The sequence below is a fragment of the Euleptes europaea genome, chromosome 9, assembly GCF_029931775.1.
Source record: "Euleptes europaea isolate rEulEur1 chromosome 9, rEulEur1.hap1, whole genome shotgun sequence".
NCBI classification, from domain to species: Eukaryota; Metazoa; Chordata; class Lepidosauria; order Squamata; family Sphaerodactylidae; genus Euleptes; species Euleptes europaea.
The window spans coordinates 44,735,309-44,754,670 of record NC_079320.1 but is presented as its reverse complement, the minus strand read 5'-3'; the positions used below and the strand labels follow the sequence as shown (position 1 = coordinate 44,754,670).

The window sequence follows — 19,362 nt, the reverse complement described above, 5'->3', positions numbered from 1 at the left end:
ACTTTGAACTTGCTGCATCTATAGAGTTGAGTACAGAGCAGAATGTAGGATTTGCTATTTGCAGTCAGTGTACAAAGATAAGGAATACATAGTGAGATGTTGACAGAAACACTTAGGGCGAAAACGCATGGTCGTTTTAGGGCGAAAATGCATGGTCGCTTTAGCCTCCTTTATTCCCTGTTTCAGCCATGATTCAGCCAGGATCCAACGCATGCGTTTCGCCGAACGTGCGTTTGATCCTGGCTGAATCCTGGCTGAAACGGAGAATAAAGGAAGCTAAAACGGCCATGCATTTTCGGCCTTAGCCTCCTTTATTCCGTTTCAGCCAGGATCGAACACATGCGTTTCGCCGAACCTGTGTTCGATCCTGGCTGAATCCTGACTGAAACAGGGAATAAAGGAGGCTAAAGCGACCGTGCGTTTTTGCCCTTAGGCTGAAGAGTATGTCAGAGAATTTTGGCAGTGGAATGTGGCTAAGAAGGGAGCTGAGTTCGGAGCTGCAGGTCTGGGAAGGAGGAGTGGTGACTGGGGTTATTGGTAGTACCAATCACGAAAGCTGAAGAAATAAGATTTCAGGACAACACACTGAAATTGGATGGAAAGATTTTTTAAAAAATTAAACTCTTTTTCTATCACTGCTTCCCTACCTCTGCTCTGCCCGCTATGAGCAGCAATTCTAAACTGACTTTTATCTAGAACTTTGTGGTTGCACCACCCCTCCCTTCGTTTTCTGGGTAGAAATTTTGGCATTCCAGACTCTTTCAGTTTGATGCACTTGCGTTAAATAGTTAGTGATGTCCTTTAGGAAATGACCGTGTTGCATTTAACCAGTTTCAATCTATTTTCATTGTAGAAAATAGATATAAAGAGTCATCTTGAGTAAATGAAGTGAAGAATGAGACTTCGGCAAGTCCCTGTGGGGCACATCAACAGTTGTTATAGCTGGGGGGGGGAGGGAGTCAAACAAAGGAAGTGTACAGGTTAATTATTTTGAACCCGAAGTTCCATATCAATAGTTAATTAATTTAGAAGATTAATCTGTTAGCTGGGGAATGATGACTGAACCATGGTGAACCAGGAAGAAGAGGGAAAAAGTATTCCATTTAACCTTAAAGGATTTTTTTATGTCCATGAGGGGTGTTTTTGTGGCCTTGATTATTTTGTACTACAGTATCTAAATATTTCTGTGATCTGAGTTTTGCATTGATAGAATAAAACAATAGAGTTCATTATTAACTTTGGTAAACCCCTTACGTGATTGTCGATGGCACTTCATTTGAGTTAGCTGCGGGCTGGATCTGATAGGTTTATTTATCAATAAAAGCGATCCCACGCTTTCACTGATGTAAAGCAACACAGACCCATTGAAGATGAGCACTGAGAACATGTCTTTTCCAATTTCTGCTGGTAATGCAGGACTGCCTTTATTGAATTTCTCTTTTCCACAAATGCCAATATTTGGAGGCTGTATTATGCAAGAGCTGTTTTCTAACAACACAGTTGTGGTAGATTAGTGAATCAATTAACTTGTAATAGCTACTAGACATCTATATTAGATTTAAATTTCAGTGGTCTGTACTTCTGTAATTCCATAGATTTCAGAATCCAAGTCATCCAGTCCAGGATTAAGCCTTCTCTCCGTCTACCCTTTTGGCTGGAAATTACATTATCAGGTTCAAATGTCTTAATCTGTCTCTCTCATTGGCGCCAATGCATGTGGCAAATAAACGGATTCTAAACCTTGCCCTGGACACATGAAGCACCACAAATGGCATGCAGTCCCTCTACCCTGAGGCCATAATGTTTTTAAAAGGGCCTTACATTGTTCTTCTAGAAACATATGTTGCTTGCTTTTGTGGTTAAGGTAAATGGTTTTTAACACAGTTATATATGTATCTGAAAATCTTTAAACACAACACTTTTCTTTTTAAATGACAGCTCCACGACAGTGAACATTTTTTGTTTATTTAACCTGGATCTTCTTTTGTTTTGAAATCTGGTTTCCAGCAGTGGAATAGCACCGTTTATTATTGAAAACATTTCAACCCTGTTTCATCACTACCAATATTTCCAGAGCACCTTTCTTTGTGTGCTGTCAAGTCACAGCTGATTTATGGCAACCCACTCGTGGAGTTTTCAAGGCAAGAGATGTTCGGAAGGGGTTTGCCATTGCCTTCCTCTGCATCACAACCCTGGTGTTCCTTGGAGGTTGCCCATCCAAATCCTGACCAGGGCCAGCCCTGCTTAGCTTCTGAGATCTAATGAGATCAGTCTAGCCTGGAGCTATCCTCGTCAGGGCAGAGCACCTTGCAATAATTTTAAAACAATACGAAGGTAAAACCAAGCAATGGTGACTATGAGCAGCAAAAAAAAAGAAGAGAAAAATTACAAATAGCAGGGCAATCCTAAAATAAAAGCCAAAAGATTAGAGCAGGGAATTCTCAAATTTGTAAAGCTGGGCTCCAGGGAATGGTGTTAAGACAGTAAATGCTTTTGGACTAGGCAGACTGAGGGCATAAATTCCCAGGGCTCCAGACTGCTGGAGCAGGGGCAACTGGACAAAGTACCGTTGGGAATAGTAACGTGTTCTAATTAAGTGTCTTGTGTGGAGGGGAGCTTGTCTGAGGGACCACTAAAGACCCATCAGTGAAAATGTGTTTAAAGCTGTGGAGGAATTACTCAGAAGCCTTGGGGAATAAAACCGTCTAGCAGCTGAAAATCAACAAATTTGCCACCCTTGCCAAAACCGAAAAGGCTCTTTCTTCAGTATGCACCCACGGCCTACAAACCCAACACCTACTAACAGCGATGAATTGGATGCTAACGAAGAGAAACTTTTGGCGAGTGACATTGGCTGTTACCGCACTAGATATTCCCAGCGATGTATTAAGAGTTTGAAAATGTTATTAAAAATACTGTTCGCGCTTTGTTTGGCCCCTTTAGCTGTGAAGACTTCTTCCAACCATTTTTTAGCCGTTGCATCCAAAATCTCTTTTAAAGCGATGTTTTTTATAACATTTTCAAATTCTTAATACATCGCTGGGAATACCTAGTGCAGTAACAGCCTTAGTTGATAAGGGATTAGATATACAGTGTCCTTTGGATAAGATAGCACCGTGTCACATTTGCAGTCTGCTCGGTATCAGCTCTGTTCTCTGTTTTAAGGATTAATTTCAGGGAAAGAAAAAGAGAAGGGGAGGGGGAAGTCCATTTTGCCTCACACTCCACAGGCTAACCTTTAAAAGACAGGGAAGGTGTGGGTGGCGAGGTGGTGCATGACCCTCCAGCCTGAGAGACCTGTTTTAGAGTATTTACATATAAAGAGTGAAAGGCCTGTTCATGACCCTGGCTGCCATCATGAATGCCTTTGTCACATCCAGATTAGGATACTGAAATGCATTCCACAGGGATGACTGCTGAAAGTGTTTAGAATATTCAGCTGGTACAAAATGCCACAACTCCAGTAGTGCTGAAGTCTCCGGGCTTCCTTGGGTTCCAGTTTCTTTTGAAGTCCAACTCTAACTGCTAGTTTTAACTGCTGAAGACCTAAATAGTTTGAAATCTGGGTTATCTGAAGAGCCACCTCCACTTGTATGAACGTATGTGCAGTTCATCAACAGTTCAATCCTGTGCAGAGCTGCTCCAATCTAAGCCTCTTTGATTCAGTCTTGGACTGCAGTAACCTTGCGTAGGAGATCATTGCAAGACACTTGTTCTAGTGTGCTTTAGACCTGGGTTGGATGTTAATTTGAATCAGCCTTCTTCCGCTCCTTTGTTTTTACTCCGCAGTTAGGTCATTTGCTTGTAATTTTTATGATATTTAGTAATTTGTCATTTGATCTAATTTGTTAGCCACTCTGAAATTTTTAATAGGAATTGGGGGGGGGGAATCTTCAGAAAAATAAGGTAAACCTTTTGTATACAGCAAGATCTTGAAAGCCTTTGGTTATTGAAGAGCAGCAAGATGCTTTTCCCTGATTTACATCAGACTCTCTAGAGATGGGGAGATGGAGAGAATTTAAATCCCTCACTAAGTAATTTTAGCTTGATTTAGACCAGGGATGTCGAATTCATTTGTTATGAGGGCTGGGTATGACATAAATGTCACTTGGTTGGCCATTTCTCACCAGCCCGGATCAAGACTGTGGGGGGGGGGGCTGTCTCGGCTGGCTCACTGGCCGGATAAGATCTCTCAAGGGGGCCGGATCCAGCCTGTGGGCCTTATGTTTGACACCCCTGATTTAGACAATCCTCCAAACTATAGCAGGAAGGTAGGAAGTGAGCTTCAGCAATAATAAAAAGTATAGAAAGTTAATGAACATTCTGGCTTATAGCAATTGAACTTCCTCTTGAAGCCATAGTGTCTAGTTCTTTGTTAAAGGGAAAGCTCAAACCATAGCTGATGATTTGGATGTCATGCTAAATGAAGTTTCATGCTAAACTGCAACCTGAAGGTCAAAGGGTTGCATTTTCACACCTCTGAACCAAACTTGAGACAACCTTCAATAAAGACTGAGCTCAATAATTTGACAAGACTGCATGACTAAAATAGCTATTGGCAGACAAACAATCACACACGTGCTTCTTTTGCATGTTTTGAGGGGGATTCCTTTGCTTCTAGGAATTTTCAGCAAAGGAGGCTAGATGGCCATCTGTCAGCTATGCTGATTCTATGACCTTAGGCAGATCATGAGAGGGAGGGTAGGAAGGTTTGCATCAGTGTTTGGCTCTCATGGCCCTTTCTTGCATGCCCAGGATAGTGCCAATTTCCACTTTGCGGTCAGGAAGCAGGTTTCCTCCAGGCCAGATCGACCAGGGATCCAGGAGGGTTGCTTTGTTTTGGGGATTTTGGGCTATCTTCTGGGCATGGAGTAGGGGTCACTGGGTGTGTGTGGGGCGGAGGTAGTTGTGAATTTCCTGCATTGTGCAGGGGGTTGTACTAGATGACCCTGGTGGTCCCTTCCAACTCTATGATTCTATGAGGAAGGACAACTTGTATCAGGCTTCTTTTGTACTGGGCTTCTGTTGTGGATGGGCTAGGATGATTTTTGGTATCATAAAAGCCACCCACACACTGGAGAGAGGCTTGGGTCTTAAGGCTCCTTTGTAAGAGAGAGCAGAAAGCTTTTTAAGTTTTCGTACTAAAGAACTGATCTGGCTAGAAAACAAGAACATATAAAGGTGCTTCTGTTGCTATTTTTCAAGACCTGGCTTCAGACATTGAGAAAAAACAGGCTAATCTGAGAAGCATGATTTCTGCTTTGCAGGAGACTCGGGTGATTCCCTTTAGACTGCTCTTTTTGGTGGAAACAGTTTCTAATGTTGGTGAACAATAATAACTCTTAATAAAAACGAGACTGCATTTCCCTGATCCGCAGTTGGGAGGCTGCGGAATAATCGAAGTAGAAACATGTACAAGTAGAGAACATCTGTTAGCGGGCTGTAGAAATATCCTAATATTGTTCAAGGGGTTAACTATTCCTGTGACTCCTCTTTTCTGAATTATTCTGTTTTGTTCAGCGTTCCTTCTCTGCTGCTGCCAGCCTTGCTATCTGCTCTCTGATAGAGACACTGACATTAAATGCCTCATTGGCAATACTCGCTGCCGCTTCCTGATTCCTATCAGGAGGAGACAACACCATCTCGGTTGAGCTTGCCTTACAGCCGTACTCTGCAATCCTTGAACTCTCCTCAGGCAAGGCAAGCGAGTTAGTCAGGTCTTCACCTTTTTAGCCGAGGTTCTGAAACTTGTTCTGTTAGACAGAGATTTTTTTTTTTAATGTTAATTCGTTTAGGATTCTCTTCCCTCTGTCTTCTGGGGATCTGGGTGATCACAGAAGAGAGTGCTACTCTAAACTGCCATGCTGTTGGTTGCTAGGTAACCCCTTCCAAATGTATATATATTTAAGGGATTTCTACCCCACAAGATTTTAGCCTAGAAAAATCCTCTAAAATTCTTACCCATTAAAAAGAGGTATTCTACAAATCAAGGAGTATGGTTTGGGAAAAGCTGTGTTCAGTAGGTAACGTTATTGTATTTGACTTCACTTTACTCCACTTAGTCCATCAAATAAAATTAACCTCCAGTGTTATTACTATAGACAATTTGCAATTTTCCCTCATATCTCCACCTTTTAAGGGATCAGTGTGCTCCATTTGGGATTAGAGACACAAGCCAAGGGCCATGAGACTTGTAGGAGGCGGTGATCCCTCCCCCTTTTCACTCATTCATCCACTGTGGCTCAGGCTTCCACCTCTCCTCCCACAGGCAAAGTTGCAGGAAGGGGGAATCTTGCTTGCCCACCCACTCCCCCCACTAGATGACCCTGGTCTGCCACTGTTTTCCCCTTGCTGTTCCTCTGCAGCTCTGCCCACCCATCTGTCCTCCTCCCTATCATTCTGCAGGGAACGGCAGTGTGTGTGTGTGGGGGGGTGACTCTTGGTCCTCCTTTCCCGCCCAACCACCACATTGCTGCCTCGGTGGCAGGGGGCAGCAAAGGTTCCTGCTGTTCCCATCCACTCACCTGCCTGCAAAGGAGTGGTGGTGGGGCTGGTGACGGTGATTGGTGATGGTGCCTGAGCTAGCACCCTAGCTACATCAGGGCACACAGGCTCAGTTGGCTCCTCCTCCCCTTCTTGCTGTTGTTAACTGTTCATCTCTTTTTGGGTGAATGAAACTGCCTTCCTTTTTAAGTTTTCGGATTTTCCTGCAAACCTGAGGATCCCCCATGTTTGTAGAAAAAGTCCCCTGCTACAGATTTAAGTACCCACACATTGAGCCATGTTGAGTATTAGACTTATTGGTCTGATGATGAAGAAGAATTGGTTTTTATATGCTGACTTTCTCTACCACTTAAGGAAGAATAAAACCAGCTTATAATCACCTTCCCTTCCCCTCCCTACAGCAACCCTGTGAGGTAGGTGGAGCTGAGAGCTCTAAGAGAGCTGTGACTAGCCCAAGGTCACCCAGCTGGCTTCCTGTGTAAGAGTGGGGAAACCAACCTGGTTCACCAGATTAGAGTCTGCCACTCATGTGGAGGAGTGGGGAATCAACCCCAGTTATCCAGATTAGAGTCTACCACTCCTAACCACCTCTCTTAACCACTGCACCACACTGGCTGTTTTTTATATTTACAATCAAGTGTACCTTTAAAAATTAATTACCCCAAACAGAAATAATTTTTTTAAAAACTAACAATGGTGACAAGTTTACAAATAAGCCTCCATAAAAGGTTTCCAAATATCTAAAATGACGTCCATACACATACACAATTGTTGCCTCTATGTCAAAGTTGCGGATGTTGATACAGTTCTAAGGTCTTCAATCACTTGAATTACTGGAATTGTGCATTTCCAGTGTTGTAATATAAGTCTTTTAGCAAAACAGAGGGTCTATTTTCATTGACCTGTATATACTCGGGTATAAGCCGACCCGAGTATAAGCCGAGGTGCCTAATTTCACCCAAAAAATGGGGAAAAATTAGGCACCCGCTTATAAGCCGAGGGTGGGAAAGGAGGCCCTTCTCCCCCCCCCCCCCGCAGTCTTACCTTACCGGGCCCCGCGGGCCGCTCCTGGCCCGCAGGGAAGGCGCGCGGGCAGGCGGCGGCGGCCCCCTGCCTGCACCCAGGAGGCCCCACGTGCCGCTCCCAGGCCGCAGAGAAGGCGCGTGGGCAGGCGGCGGTGGCCCCCTCCCTGTGCCCAGGAGGCCCCGTGGGCCGCTCCCAGGCCGCAGAAAAGGCACGCGGGCAGGTGGCGGCGGTAAGTTCCCCCCCTCCACCTACTGACCTGCGTATAAGCCGAGTTGGGTTTTCTCAGCCCTTTTTTTGGGCTGAAAAACTCTGCTTATACGCGAGTATATACGGTAACTAGTTTCAATGATCTTTGAGGGTGTTTAAAAGTACATGAACACCCTCAAAGATCAATGAATATTCTAATACAAAATTGACATGAGTAATTGCTTCCTCCCCAGAAGGCTGAATAACTGGCAGGCCCAAAGCATGTTTAAGAGACGCATCTTGTAAGTTACTGCTCCAAAAATTAGACATTTTACTTAGTCCTTTACTAAAAAGGTGTTGTGGTGTCCAGTATATCTTAAACTTTTTTTGCTGAATAAGTCATAGCTTAAGTTCCATAGAAACAGCAGGTATAAAATTTAGGGCCATATCCCATTGTTTTGGCAAAGTTGGGCAATCTAGCTCCTTATTCTATTCATTTCTGAGACTTTTACCTATCATATTTATTGACCAACATCAAATATTATTAAACAAATATTGTAATTTTCATTTTCTGCATTGATTCAATGAGAGTTTCCAAGAGTAAGGGAGTTTCTGAAACACATAGTGCTGCAGGGACATGTAGATACCAACAGATGTTGCAGTTGTAAATATTGCCATTCAAGAGGGGTTGACAGGTCATATCTAGACCTCAGCTGAGAAACTGAGACTTATCATCATCGCCTGTTAATTGGTCCAAAGTAAGAATCCCCTTGTCCAAACCGTTCATGGTGTTAATTTAGCATTTGAAGATGGGTCAAATTGATATTGTTGTAAGATTAGACACCATAATTCTCTAACGTAGAAATTGCAGAAGGGACAGCATCTATTTTAGCATGAATAGACTGTAATGTATTCTGTTGCAAGAGAGTCACCAGACAAAAAGCCTCCAATATAGCCCAGTAGTCTCAACTGTGAGGAGCAATCTCCATAATTAGTACACGCTAACAAATATGCCTGATGATAGTAAGATCAGGAAAACCAAATCCTCCTCCTTTAAAGGGGAGTTGCATCTTCTTTAAAGAAGTATGAGGCACTAAGGAACCCCACATAAATTTCTGGAACAGTATATTAATTTTATTAATGTATCTAGAAGGCATATGAAATGGAATTGCATGTAAAACATATATAATCTGAGTTATGATGTCCATTTTGAGTGCATGTACTTTACCCCATAAAAAAGGGTTAAGATTGCCCATCTGTCCAAATCCAAGGATATATCTGCAATCAGCTTAATATTTAGCACAATCATGTGCTTAATATCTCTAGGAATCAATATTCCAAGGTAAGTGTAACTGAAACAAACTCCACCCAACACCAAATGGAACAGACAAAAGGCTTCAAGATAATACCTGAAACAACATATGTTTTTTCTTCACCACTTTTTTTTTTAACATCCAGCCCGAAGAGTTCTGGAGAATTCAAAACCCAACAAGACTGTCTTGTCATTTTGGTTGGTCTGAATAAAAGGTATTACATTGGTTTTAGTGTTGCATTTTTCTTGGAACCTGCATGGATGACTAGAAACTTTGTTCAGAAGGCCTCCTAAGGAAGTTTCCAAGTTGCAGTCCCCAGTACCAGCAATGCTCACTGAAAGGGGCATTTACTTGAGTCACCTCCCCACCTATCCCCATGGCTTTCATCATGTTTTTAGCCTTCTGTTCCCTCAGAAGACAGAAAGGAAGTAAAATGTTGTCCCAGTACCACACCATGGACTAGTATTCCAGCTGTCAGATAGTGGGGCCAATCTTGAAATTAAGATGATTCTCTGTAAAGTTATGAGATTTAACTGCTTTATAAAATATTTACAGACTGAATCTAAGAACATTTTCTCAGGAGTAAGTCCGGTTTATTTCAGTAGGGTGTGGTTTCAAGTGCTTAGGATTGCATCCTTGGGCACTATTTGCCCATGCTTGATTTGAATACTGACTTTCACTAACCTCCTTTGCTCATTAGTTTACCCGACAGGTTGTGATGAAGCTCAAATTGCCAGCAAAGACTGATATTTTATTAAGGGTTTGGGACATCTGAATGGTTAAAAATAAATGTAAAATGTGAGAAGAGATGAGCATCCTGAGGCAGTAATAGTTGTTGGGGGGATAATGTCTAGAAGATAAAGCTAATTGCTGAAAGTGGAACCACTTGCTGTATAAGAAACTATTATTTTGAGACAAAAACAAATTAATGCTTCAACATTATCTGCAACCTCTCATTCTGGTCTACAAGTCAGGACTAATTGGGTCCATTTTGCTGCTGGTCAGCATTTCTAGCAGGATGTTTTGCACTTTTTTTAAAGCCCTAATAGTTTTTTTAGTCTTATAATAAACAACACCCAACAAGCAACAGTAGTTACACTAAGCATTTAATGGCATCCTAGTTAGGTAGCTGACATATTTGCTTCTATCCATTTACTTTGTTAGGGTCAGATCTCTGATTTCTCTGCAGATTAAAGAATTATAAAGCCAAATACATGAGGTCTTAGAGCGGAGGGCAGGGTTGACGCATAAGCTTTGGACCAGTGTGTCTGATTTATATAGTGACTAAGCTGATTTTTTAAAGAAGCAAGCTATGCTCCCCATTACTAGGCGAATCAGCACTTTGTGTTGTACTAAGTTCTTCTGTCTTTCACTTACTGGACTTAGGCTGTACATGGAGTTAGGATGCACATAGGCATCTCAAGCTGGTTAAATGTTAATGGTCTTATCCTGGGAAATGCTGGTACTGTTCTCTTTTCTGAAGGCTTGAGGCAGAGAAAGATGTTTGAAGGGAAAAAGGAGACATCTCAGAGAATCACAATAATTTCAATGTTGTTTTTTGGGAGGGGTTGATAGGGCACCTTTTTTGTACTAACCTGTGTATCTCATCCTTCATTGTGTCATGAAGATACTTCTCTCCCAATTTTAAATTATTGAGAACAGCAGTCCTTTGGAGTAAGTTTAAGGTAGGCATAGACCCTTTCAGTTGAGCTAGTTAGATTAAACCATCAGTTACATTGCCCTGAAAATATTTTGGAGGGAAATCCCCACATCTTAATAATTTAAAGCAACCTTGGCACAATGATTCCAGTTTCAAACATTCAGTCCGAATTTTCTCCACTGTAAATCCTGAGGGTTCTGTAAAGTAAAACTGCTGCATCAATAAATTGACATCTGCTAGCATGAGAGAGTGAGAACAGAGGGTAGGTTTTGACACTGGATTTCACTTATTGAGCGTTGAGAGAGAGAGAGCCCATCTTATTGCAGGATTGAGTTTTGTCATGGTGAAACAAGTGTTTTCTAAAACAGCTGTGTAAAGTTCTTGATACAAGGGAATATATATAAAAGTGTTGTTGCTCATATGAATAACAGGGTGGCACGTTGCAACAACTCCCTGTGAGGGTGCAGCCTGGTGCAGGGCACCATCTCCAAAGGGTTGCCATGAGCTGAGAGAGAAGGGCCCAGCTGGACACCCTCCAATTCCTCTTCCCCTTTCTCCCTAAATCCAAGGTTGATAGGGTTTTTCTGCCATCACCAAGGTTTGGTTTTGACTATGGGGGGCACCTTGGACTTCCATCCTCCTGCTTAGATAATCAAAGCATCCAGCTCCTTCCAAATAGGGTGTGCCAAATAATGTATAGCTGGAGCATCCCCTGTAGACCCTCCTCCCGAGGCCGTTGACCCTGTTGAACTAGCAAAATGGGATTTTATTCATGACAGAGAGCTTTAGCAATGCGGGATTTTTATTTTTATTTTGCCATCAAGTCACAGCTGACTTATGGCAACCCCATAGGATTTTCAAGGCCAGAGATGTTTGGAGGTGGTTTGCCATTTCCTGCCTCTGTGTCATGACTCTGGTATTCCTTGGAGGTCTCCCATCCAAATACTAGCGAAGGTCAGGGCTGAGAGTGTGTGACTGGCCCAAGGTCACCCAGCAGTTTCCATGGCACGAGAGGAGATTTGAACCTGGGTTTCCCAGGTCTTAGTCCAACACCTTAACCACTAAACCAAGCTGGCTCTCATTTATGTAGCTCTTAGGTTATTAGAAACCTAAGTGCGTTGGCATAAGGGTTCATCCCTAAGATTATACATTTGCAATGGTACAGTTAAAAACAAGAAGTAATCCCTAATCTAGCAATATTGCCTATATCAGTATTCTCCTTCACCGTCCTTCCTTCTCCCTGAGAAATGAGAAGTCAGACACTTGGCTCCTCAGTCCAAGCCTCTACCAATTGGGGAGGGGGAGAGAATCCAGCTTCCCCACAACTGCCACCAGGATTTCCATAGCACAAAATTCCCTCAGTCTCACCTAGTCAATAGCGACCCTTCCCTGGTGTTGATAAGTTTCAATGAAACCATACAGTACTAGTCATTTATGTGTATTATTCCCCCTAAAACACTTTTAATATACATGTTCCCATTTTCTTAGTTGGAATGCAAATCTTCTGTGGTGCTGTTTTTTCTTGAGTTGATGACTACTGAGATAATGGACGGAAGCATTCAGAATGCTCACAGTAAATGTTTAATCATGTTATAATAAGTGAAATTACCATAATGAAACATCGCTAGCTTAAACTGCCCAGAAAACTGCTACGAAACAATAATTTGTCCTGACATGAATTACCTGGTGGGATTACTTGCGTGTCCCCTCTCCCTGCCGTCATGTGACCTAGAAATTAAATACTACTTTTGCACGAGGCCTAGTTTGCCAATTCGTCCAAAAGACAGATAGCAGTTTCTTTTCCTCCATCCAAACCACAAAACAGACTTTGCTATGAATATGGAAGGGTTTAGCTGATTGCATGTGGGGGATGATGGTGGTAGTGTGTAAATCAAAGAATCCCCCAGAGTTGCTCACCTAATGACAAGCCCTGCCAAAGATGCCAGGTGTGAAGCTTGGTGGGCCATGTGTACAGAGTGTGTTTTCCACCATGAACTCAGTGTCTTTCACATGCACAGCTCTTCCTACAACTGCAGTTCCATACTATTTCTCGCCCACTTAGCCAAGCCCCCATGGCATAGGAAGAACTTTTTTCTTTTTCTTTTCTTTACGTAAAACTTTAGATTTTTAGCAGCTGAATATCCCTGCCTACACACAAGAGATAATTCTTCTTGGAGGCAGGCAGCATAGAATAAGCACTGTTTCAAAGACAGTGCGTGGGCGAGGTATTTGTTTCATACTGGGCCTCTGAGTGAAGTTGTGTGTCATGTTTCTTTAGGTTCTCAACAGGAGATGCGTGGAAGCAGCAGTGACAACCGGCCTTGCTCTGAACTGCACCATAAACAAGAAGTCCTTGTTTGACAGGAAACACTATTTCTATGCAGATCTGCCCGTGAGTATGTATGGAGCTTTGTCCCTCGGCAAATCGGAAGAGGGACGCGTCTGGAAACGGATGGGGGAACAGGCTGGGAGAAGAGACGCTTTTTTGTTCTCCGCCACTGTTTTGCCCATCCTGACTGGATGCAGCTCTGTGCCCGGACGAATCGGCAGCTGCAGCCTGGCTCTTGCTGATTGAAGATGATTGTTCTGACTGCTGACTCCACCGCTCTGCCTCATGTTTCCGATGGCTTTGGTTAATTGAATTGGGAGAAGGCGCTGCCAGGGCCAGACTTTTCCCATTCCCGCTAATTGTCTGTTGGGGTTAAGACAGTCTGATATTGATTATTTCATTTTGAAATGAATGTATTACAAACACACGTTATGGTCCCATAAGCAGCATGGGCTTTTGTTCTCCTCCTTTCTTTTTCAGGCTCTAAAATGCAGGGCTTCTATTTTTAAATCCCACTGTGCACTCAAGCAAACTCAGAATTGGGTGGTGGTGTCTGTAGACATTACAAATTGCTTTTATATTAGGGCCAAACTTGCTTGAAATTGATTTTGGCTTCATTGAGTTTGATAAAATGAAGCTGGTACGTTCAAATCTATTACACAGGATTTATCATTTTAATATTTTAAAAGAAGTCCTCATCTTGGCTGAAAGCCACAGTGTTAAAAGACATTTGAGAATTTTTCTCTTCATCCTGGCAAGTCCCACAGTTATGGGGGTGGGATGGAATGGCATGGAGCTTAACAGCCTGTTCTACAAACCTGACTAACAGAACATTATTATTAGTGCTACAACATTTGCATCCCATCCTAAGGGCACAGAGAAGTGTTTTAGCCATATAGAAACCCTGTAAGGTTGATTAGGTTGCAAGAGAAAGTGGGTGGCTCTAGGCTGCTTAGTGATTCTGTTCCCAAGTGGGAATTTGAAACTGGGCTCATTGTTCTACATTTTGTTGAAACAGGCAAAAGGGATATTATTTCTGTGCAGTGCAAAACAATGGGCTGGCAGCAGATTTTGATTTATTAAAATAATTTTATTCTGCTTCTGTTTCAATTTGAAAGCAGGAGAAATACCAACTCATTCACTTTTTGGCTTGGAAGTATCTGTCCGAACCTCTAAAGTGTTAAGTTCATCCGGGTGGGACCTTTTTTTATTAGGTCTAAGCATGTGCAAATTGCACCTCCCTGTTTCCTGCCATGCATGAGGGTGAGCACTGAGTATAGTTTACATGTTCTATTAAGGGTTGACTGTGCACCACAAAGAAACCACAAGGGTGTCTCGTAACACTAATGGGGTGCTGTGGGTGGTCATTTTCGGGGGGAAGGCAGACATGGTAGATGTTGAAACTTGCCATCAGTCAGTTCTCTCTGGAAATGCTTCCCCTCCCCCAGGTTGTTTTGAAACTTCTCCCCTCCCCCAAAAAACTGAGGTCTGAAACTGAAAGAAAACACAGTTGGAAGAAAAACTGCCAGGGCAGATATTGGCATGAAAGAATTGGCAGATGTGGAAAGGGTTAAGCATCCATCCCACACTCTGATTCTGCCTTGCAAATGCCTCCACTAAGGTCTGTGCATGCATTTGTGGCCTTTGGAACAGGCATTTCTGCTCTACCCTGTAGCATTGTAAAGGGCCCTGTGGTGAAGTGCATAGTTTAGGCTAATAATCTGAATACATTTATAATAAAATAAATGCCACTACTTTGATATTTAGAAAATGAGTTTCTTGTTAGCCTTAAAAAATGGGCCTTCTGATAGAAAATGAGATTCCTGTTGCTTGTCATTTATAATCTGTTTTTTAAGTTCTTTTCTTGTGATTAATAGTGACAAAACTGGGCAAAATCAGGTAAAAAGATTACATCTGTCCTCTAGTTTGTGTGCTGTTCTATTTGTAATTAATAATGGTTAAGAGAGACAGGACATCTTTTTGGAATAGAAAGGTGATAAATGTTCACGTAAGGTACTGAATTACTGCTGACTGTTACCATTCCCAATGCAGGCTGGCTACCAGATAACTCAGCAAAGGCTTCCCATTGCTGTGAACGGGAGTCTGTCATACAGTCTTTGTACAGGGAAGAACCAAAATGAACTGGTAAACAGGACTGTGAGAGTCAAGCAGATACAGCTGGAGCAAGACAGTGGAAAGAGTCTTCACGATGATGCAAGGCACCAGACGCTTGTTGACTTGAACAGAGCAGGTGGGTTTGGCATGCTGTTGGGTCCTCTGCCTGCTTTTTTTTTTTTTTTTTTTTTTTAAAGGAAGGAATTCTAAAGCAAACGGCTGAAGACGTATCACTAGAGCTATTCCCTGGTTCCTATTTTTATTAAGACCACTTCAAAGGCTGAGGTGGTTGAAAATCCAGGAGAGAATTATGTTCATTTTTTAACAGCCTACCTACATCTTTGGCAGCAAACATCAGTTCAGGAACTCTGGGTGACGTTTCTCATTGAGCAGTTTGCAGGGAAGGAGTGGTGACCTGGGTGGATCTGTGTGCATGAACTGAACTGATCACTTCATGGAGCGTTCATTAGGAGGTGATGCAATATGGCCTATATGTTGCTGCACCGTACAATCTCAGCAGTATTTACTTACCTATGTGTGTTATATGTCAAGGAAGGAAAACCCGTTTGGCAGGTGTACAGGTGAATGGTTTAAGACAGAAGACACAAATTTATCCTGATTCAGGTTTTTATTCCTGATACTTCCATTTCTCTATAAATACTACTACTACTTTTACTTTTTTGGAGGCAGAAGAAACCTTCCCAGCATCAGTGGATACTTTGGGAAATTTCTCAGGGCAAGACAACCAACCCTTTCAGGCTTCACTGAATAATGTTCCATTCGTTGTCTGCTATTTACTCCTTTATATCTGGGTAATACAAATGAATGGTTTGGCATATGTGAGAATTCCCTAGGTTGCACATTCACCTGTCTGAGTAACTAGTCCAATTAAGAAGGCTATTAGGATACCCACATGGAGATAGCAGGCACTGACGTGTTGCCAACCATGCAGTTCCTCTGATGGAATGGAATTTCTATTTGTAAAAGAGGGGTGGTGATTTTCTCCAGTTTCCCCCTCCTGCTGCAGGACCCCACTTTGCCTCTGACACTGTTAAGACATGAGGACTAGGCAAAGCAAAAGAAGTGGAACTATATACAAGTTTCTACTATTGTCAGTGCCCTGACCTGGATGGCCCAGGCTAGCCTGATCTCGTCAGATCTCAGAAGCTAAGCAGGGTCGGCCCTGGTTAGTATTTGGATGGGAGACCACCAAGGAATGCCAGGGTTGCTGTGCAGAGGAAGGCACTGGCAAACCACCTCTGTTAGTCTCTTGCCATGAAAATCCCCAAAAGGGGTCGCCATAAGTCGGCTTCAACTTGACAGCACTTCACACACACACACACACACACTATTGTCAATGGAGAGAACTTCAGTTACCTAGGTCAAAGGTTCCCAGTGTGGCACCCAACACCTTTCCTGGCAAGTGTTTTTAGGAAACACCAAATGTTTTTAGAAAGTGGATAGGGCCAGGTGGGGTTTTTGCCTGGCAGGGCTTCTGATTGGCCATTAGAGATCTGAGTGCAGATTTTTAAAAATTTGCCTCAGCAGCAGCTGTCCAACAGCCATTTTGTAATTGGCTTCACCTCTTCTGGCAGCCATTTTGTAGTTGTTCCCACCATTCTGGGTCAGAATTCCAGAGGTACCTGCAGGCTTTAGAAAGTTGGGACCCCTGGCCTAGGTTAACCAGGACACATACTGTTGCCAGAATCTTGAGGTTATGCATAGGTTATAAATTTACATACAGGCTGCATACCTGACAAGTACACTTGTTCCAGGTAGACCTACAAGGGTATTTTGACTCAGTGATAGCCAGTGGATAAAAATGAAACCGAAAGTCTGTATTTATGTAGGCACCATTTGTCCACAGTTCTGCATCCTCCTCCGGCTGTTTCCGCATGTACGCACTACATTGTTCTTGACTCCAGCAACGTGTCTGCTGATAGTTGCCAAGGACTGCTTTAAGAGACTATTTTGGGAGGTCTGCATCTGTGTGGGAGACCACTGGGGGTACGTTTTCACTTGGTAATGGAGAGATGACTTATTCTGCGCTGTTTTGACAGTGATTCAATAATAAATGGCTCCCAGTTTCTGCACACAAAGCTGGAACACTTTCATATGTTTAAGGAGCTGAATTTTTATGCTGAGATCAAAAGCTGCTGTTAGAAATCTCTTGTCTGTCTCTGGTAGGAGTTGGCCTCATGGAGGTTGTCATGGAGCCCGATATGTGCTGTGGGGAAGAGGCAGCCGCTGCAGTGAGAGAGCTTCAGCTTATCCTTCAAGCTCTTGGGAGCAGCCAAGCAAACATGGCAGGTAGAGGACTGGGAGTGGCATGTTTATCCCTCCTCCACTGTGTTTCATTCCTGACAAAGGCACTTTCACAGCAGCCATTCTGCCCTGCAGCTGCTTATCATTCAGTATTGTTGTGGCTCTGGTGGTCTTTTTCCTCCTGTCAATCTTCTCAGTTTGAATAAGGTCATTTGCACTTCAGGTGTCTTAGAAGGACCCAGCTGCAGCAATTTTAGCTCTGAACTGTTTATATGGCAAGCCCTTGTTAAATTTTACATATAATCTTAGCTGGAAGGGGAGTAGCCGGTGGCTTCTGTGCCCGTTTTCCCTCCCTTGTTTTGCCTGTTTATCTTTATCGGTTGTTGCTGTGAGGCAGTTCCTGAGGAGTAGCCTCCCAAAACCTGATACATGGTATGGGCAAAGAGGTAGAAGAGCTTCAGTTTGTCTTTCAAGCTCTCTGGAGCAAATATGGCCGGTATAGGACCAGAAGCGGGAGCGAGTTACAACCGAACTTGGCTTCCAATTTCACTTCAGCTTCGCAGCATGCAATACTGGGAAGCCTGCAAAAAGGTCAAAAGAAATAGGCCATATAATCTGGCCTGAAGTTTCAAGCGCATATTTGCTCGATATCATTCTGTTCAGTGCTTCAGTTGTGTGTATTAGTTGCATATTAATCTGCCCATTACACTTCAGAATATCAGTGAATTGTTATTGAGGTCCCCACAAGTTGCTGTCATTAGAGTGTATCATCCAGCACTAATACCTCCTTTTGTCTTCAGTGTCCTGTCTGTGCATCCTATCTGTGTCCATTTCCCCTTGCCTTGCTGTTCCATTCAACCACACAATTTTATTTTTAAAAGCAATAACAGTAAAGGAGACAGAGAGCACTAACTGCAGAGAGCAGCATGCTGTCTTCTCCCTCTCCTCGCCCCATTAATAGCCATCAGCGAAGAAAATATTATTTCTTGAAAAGGTCATCAGTTTTCTAGATAAAGACTTTGATGGCCTTCAGTCATCATGGAAAAAACTGCTAAATTTTTGTGATAAGTATGAATGGAGTTTGTTAGACTCATGAGTCCCCTTCAACCTTCTCCCCCATATGCAGTTTCAATCAAAGACTTCCTGGATCAGGAAGTCCTTAATAGACTTCAATTTGTTGGCATCCAAATGCAGGTGCTTAGGCAGTTCTTTTTCCAAAGGCCCTTTGGCTGACACAAAAGGGCTCATGCCTCTAGTCACAGGAGGGGAACAGAAGTCCAGCCTCATTCTTATTAGTGGGCAGAAATTCTCCCCTAAATTCACCTCCCTTTCTTTTTCAGCAACTGGGATTCTAAACCAGAATGAAACCATGGTTTAGAATTCTGGTTCCTGGGGGGAAGACAAACTCTTATTTGTTGAAGCTCCTGCATTTGAATGTCACAACAAATCAAAGTTAGATTGAACACTTCCTAAAGCATGAAGTCTTTGTGCGTGTGTGTGTTTGTGGAAATGGGGGAGAGGTCATTAAAGCCCAACAATAAGTTTGTGCTCATCATGAACAGACTCTGGTTTAATTGTGAAGTCTGGGGGGTGCTTCTCCTCAGTTTTCTTGAAGTGGATCTCAGTCTGACTTTCCCTACTCCAACTGTTGTGCTTACAATCACAAAGGTTTCTGGAGGTGCCTTTAGTGCTACAGTCATTTTCTTTCCAAACTGGAGACTGGATGGCCTCTGCAGGAAAGCTGTCTTATCTTGAGGGCATTCAATGGCACTATCTTTTTCAGGCCTTCTTTGTGTAGATTATTTTTCAATTTACACACCTGCCCCCAAGTACAAGCATATACTGTCTTGCCTTGAAGGTACGATATAGCATGGTAGCTTACACCACTTTTCCTCTTGGCTGATTTCTAGCTATGACATTCTCATGAGATGTACACCCTTTGTAACTCTGCATGCTAGCAATAT

General features: G+C 42.9%; 1 protein-coding gene across 1 annotated transcript in view; it reads left to right on the top strand.

The window, feature by feature from the left end:
• GATB (glutamyl-tRNA amidotransferase subunit B) overlaps positions 1-19,362 on the top strand; it is a 57,961-nt gene that overhangs the window by 10,784 nt on the left and 27,815 nt on the right. Inside the window, exons 3-5 of the mRNA XM_056855044.1 lie at positions 12,968-13,081; positions 15,071-15,269; positions 17,321-17,443. Coding sequence (XP_056711022.1) covers positions 12,968-13,081; positions 15,071-15,269; positions 17,321-17,443 — 436 coding nt within the window. The remainder of the gene's footprint in view (positions 1-12,967; positions 13,082-15,070; positions 15,270-17,320; positions 17,444-19,362) is intronic.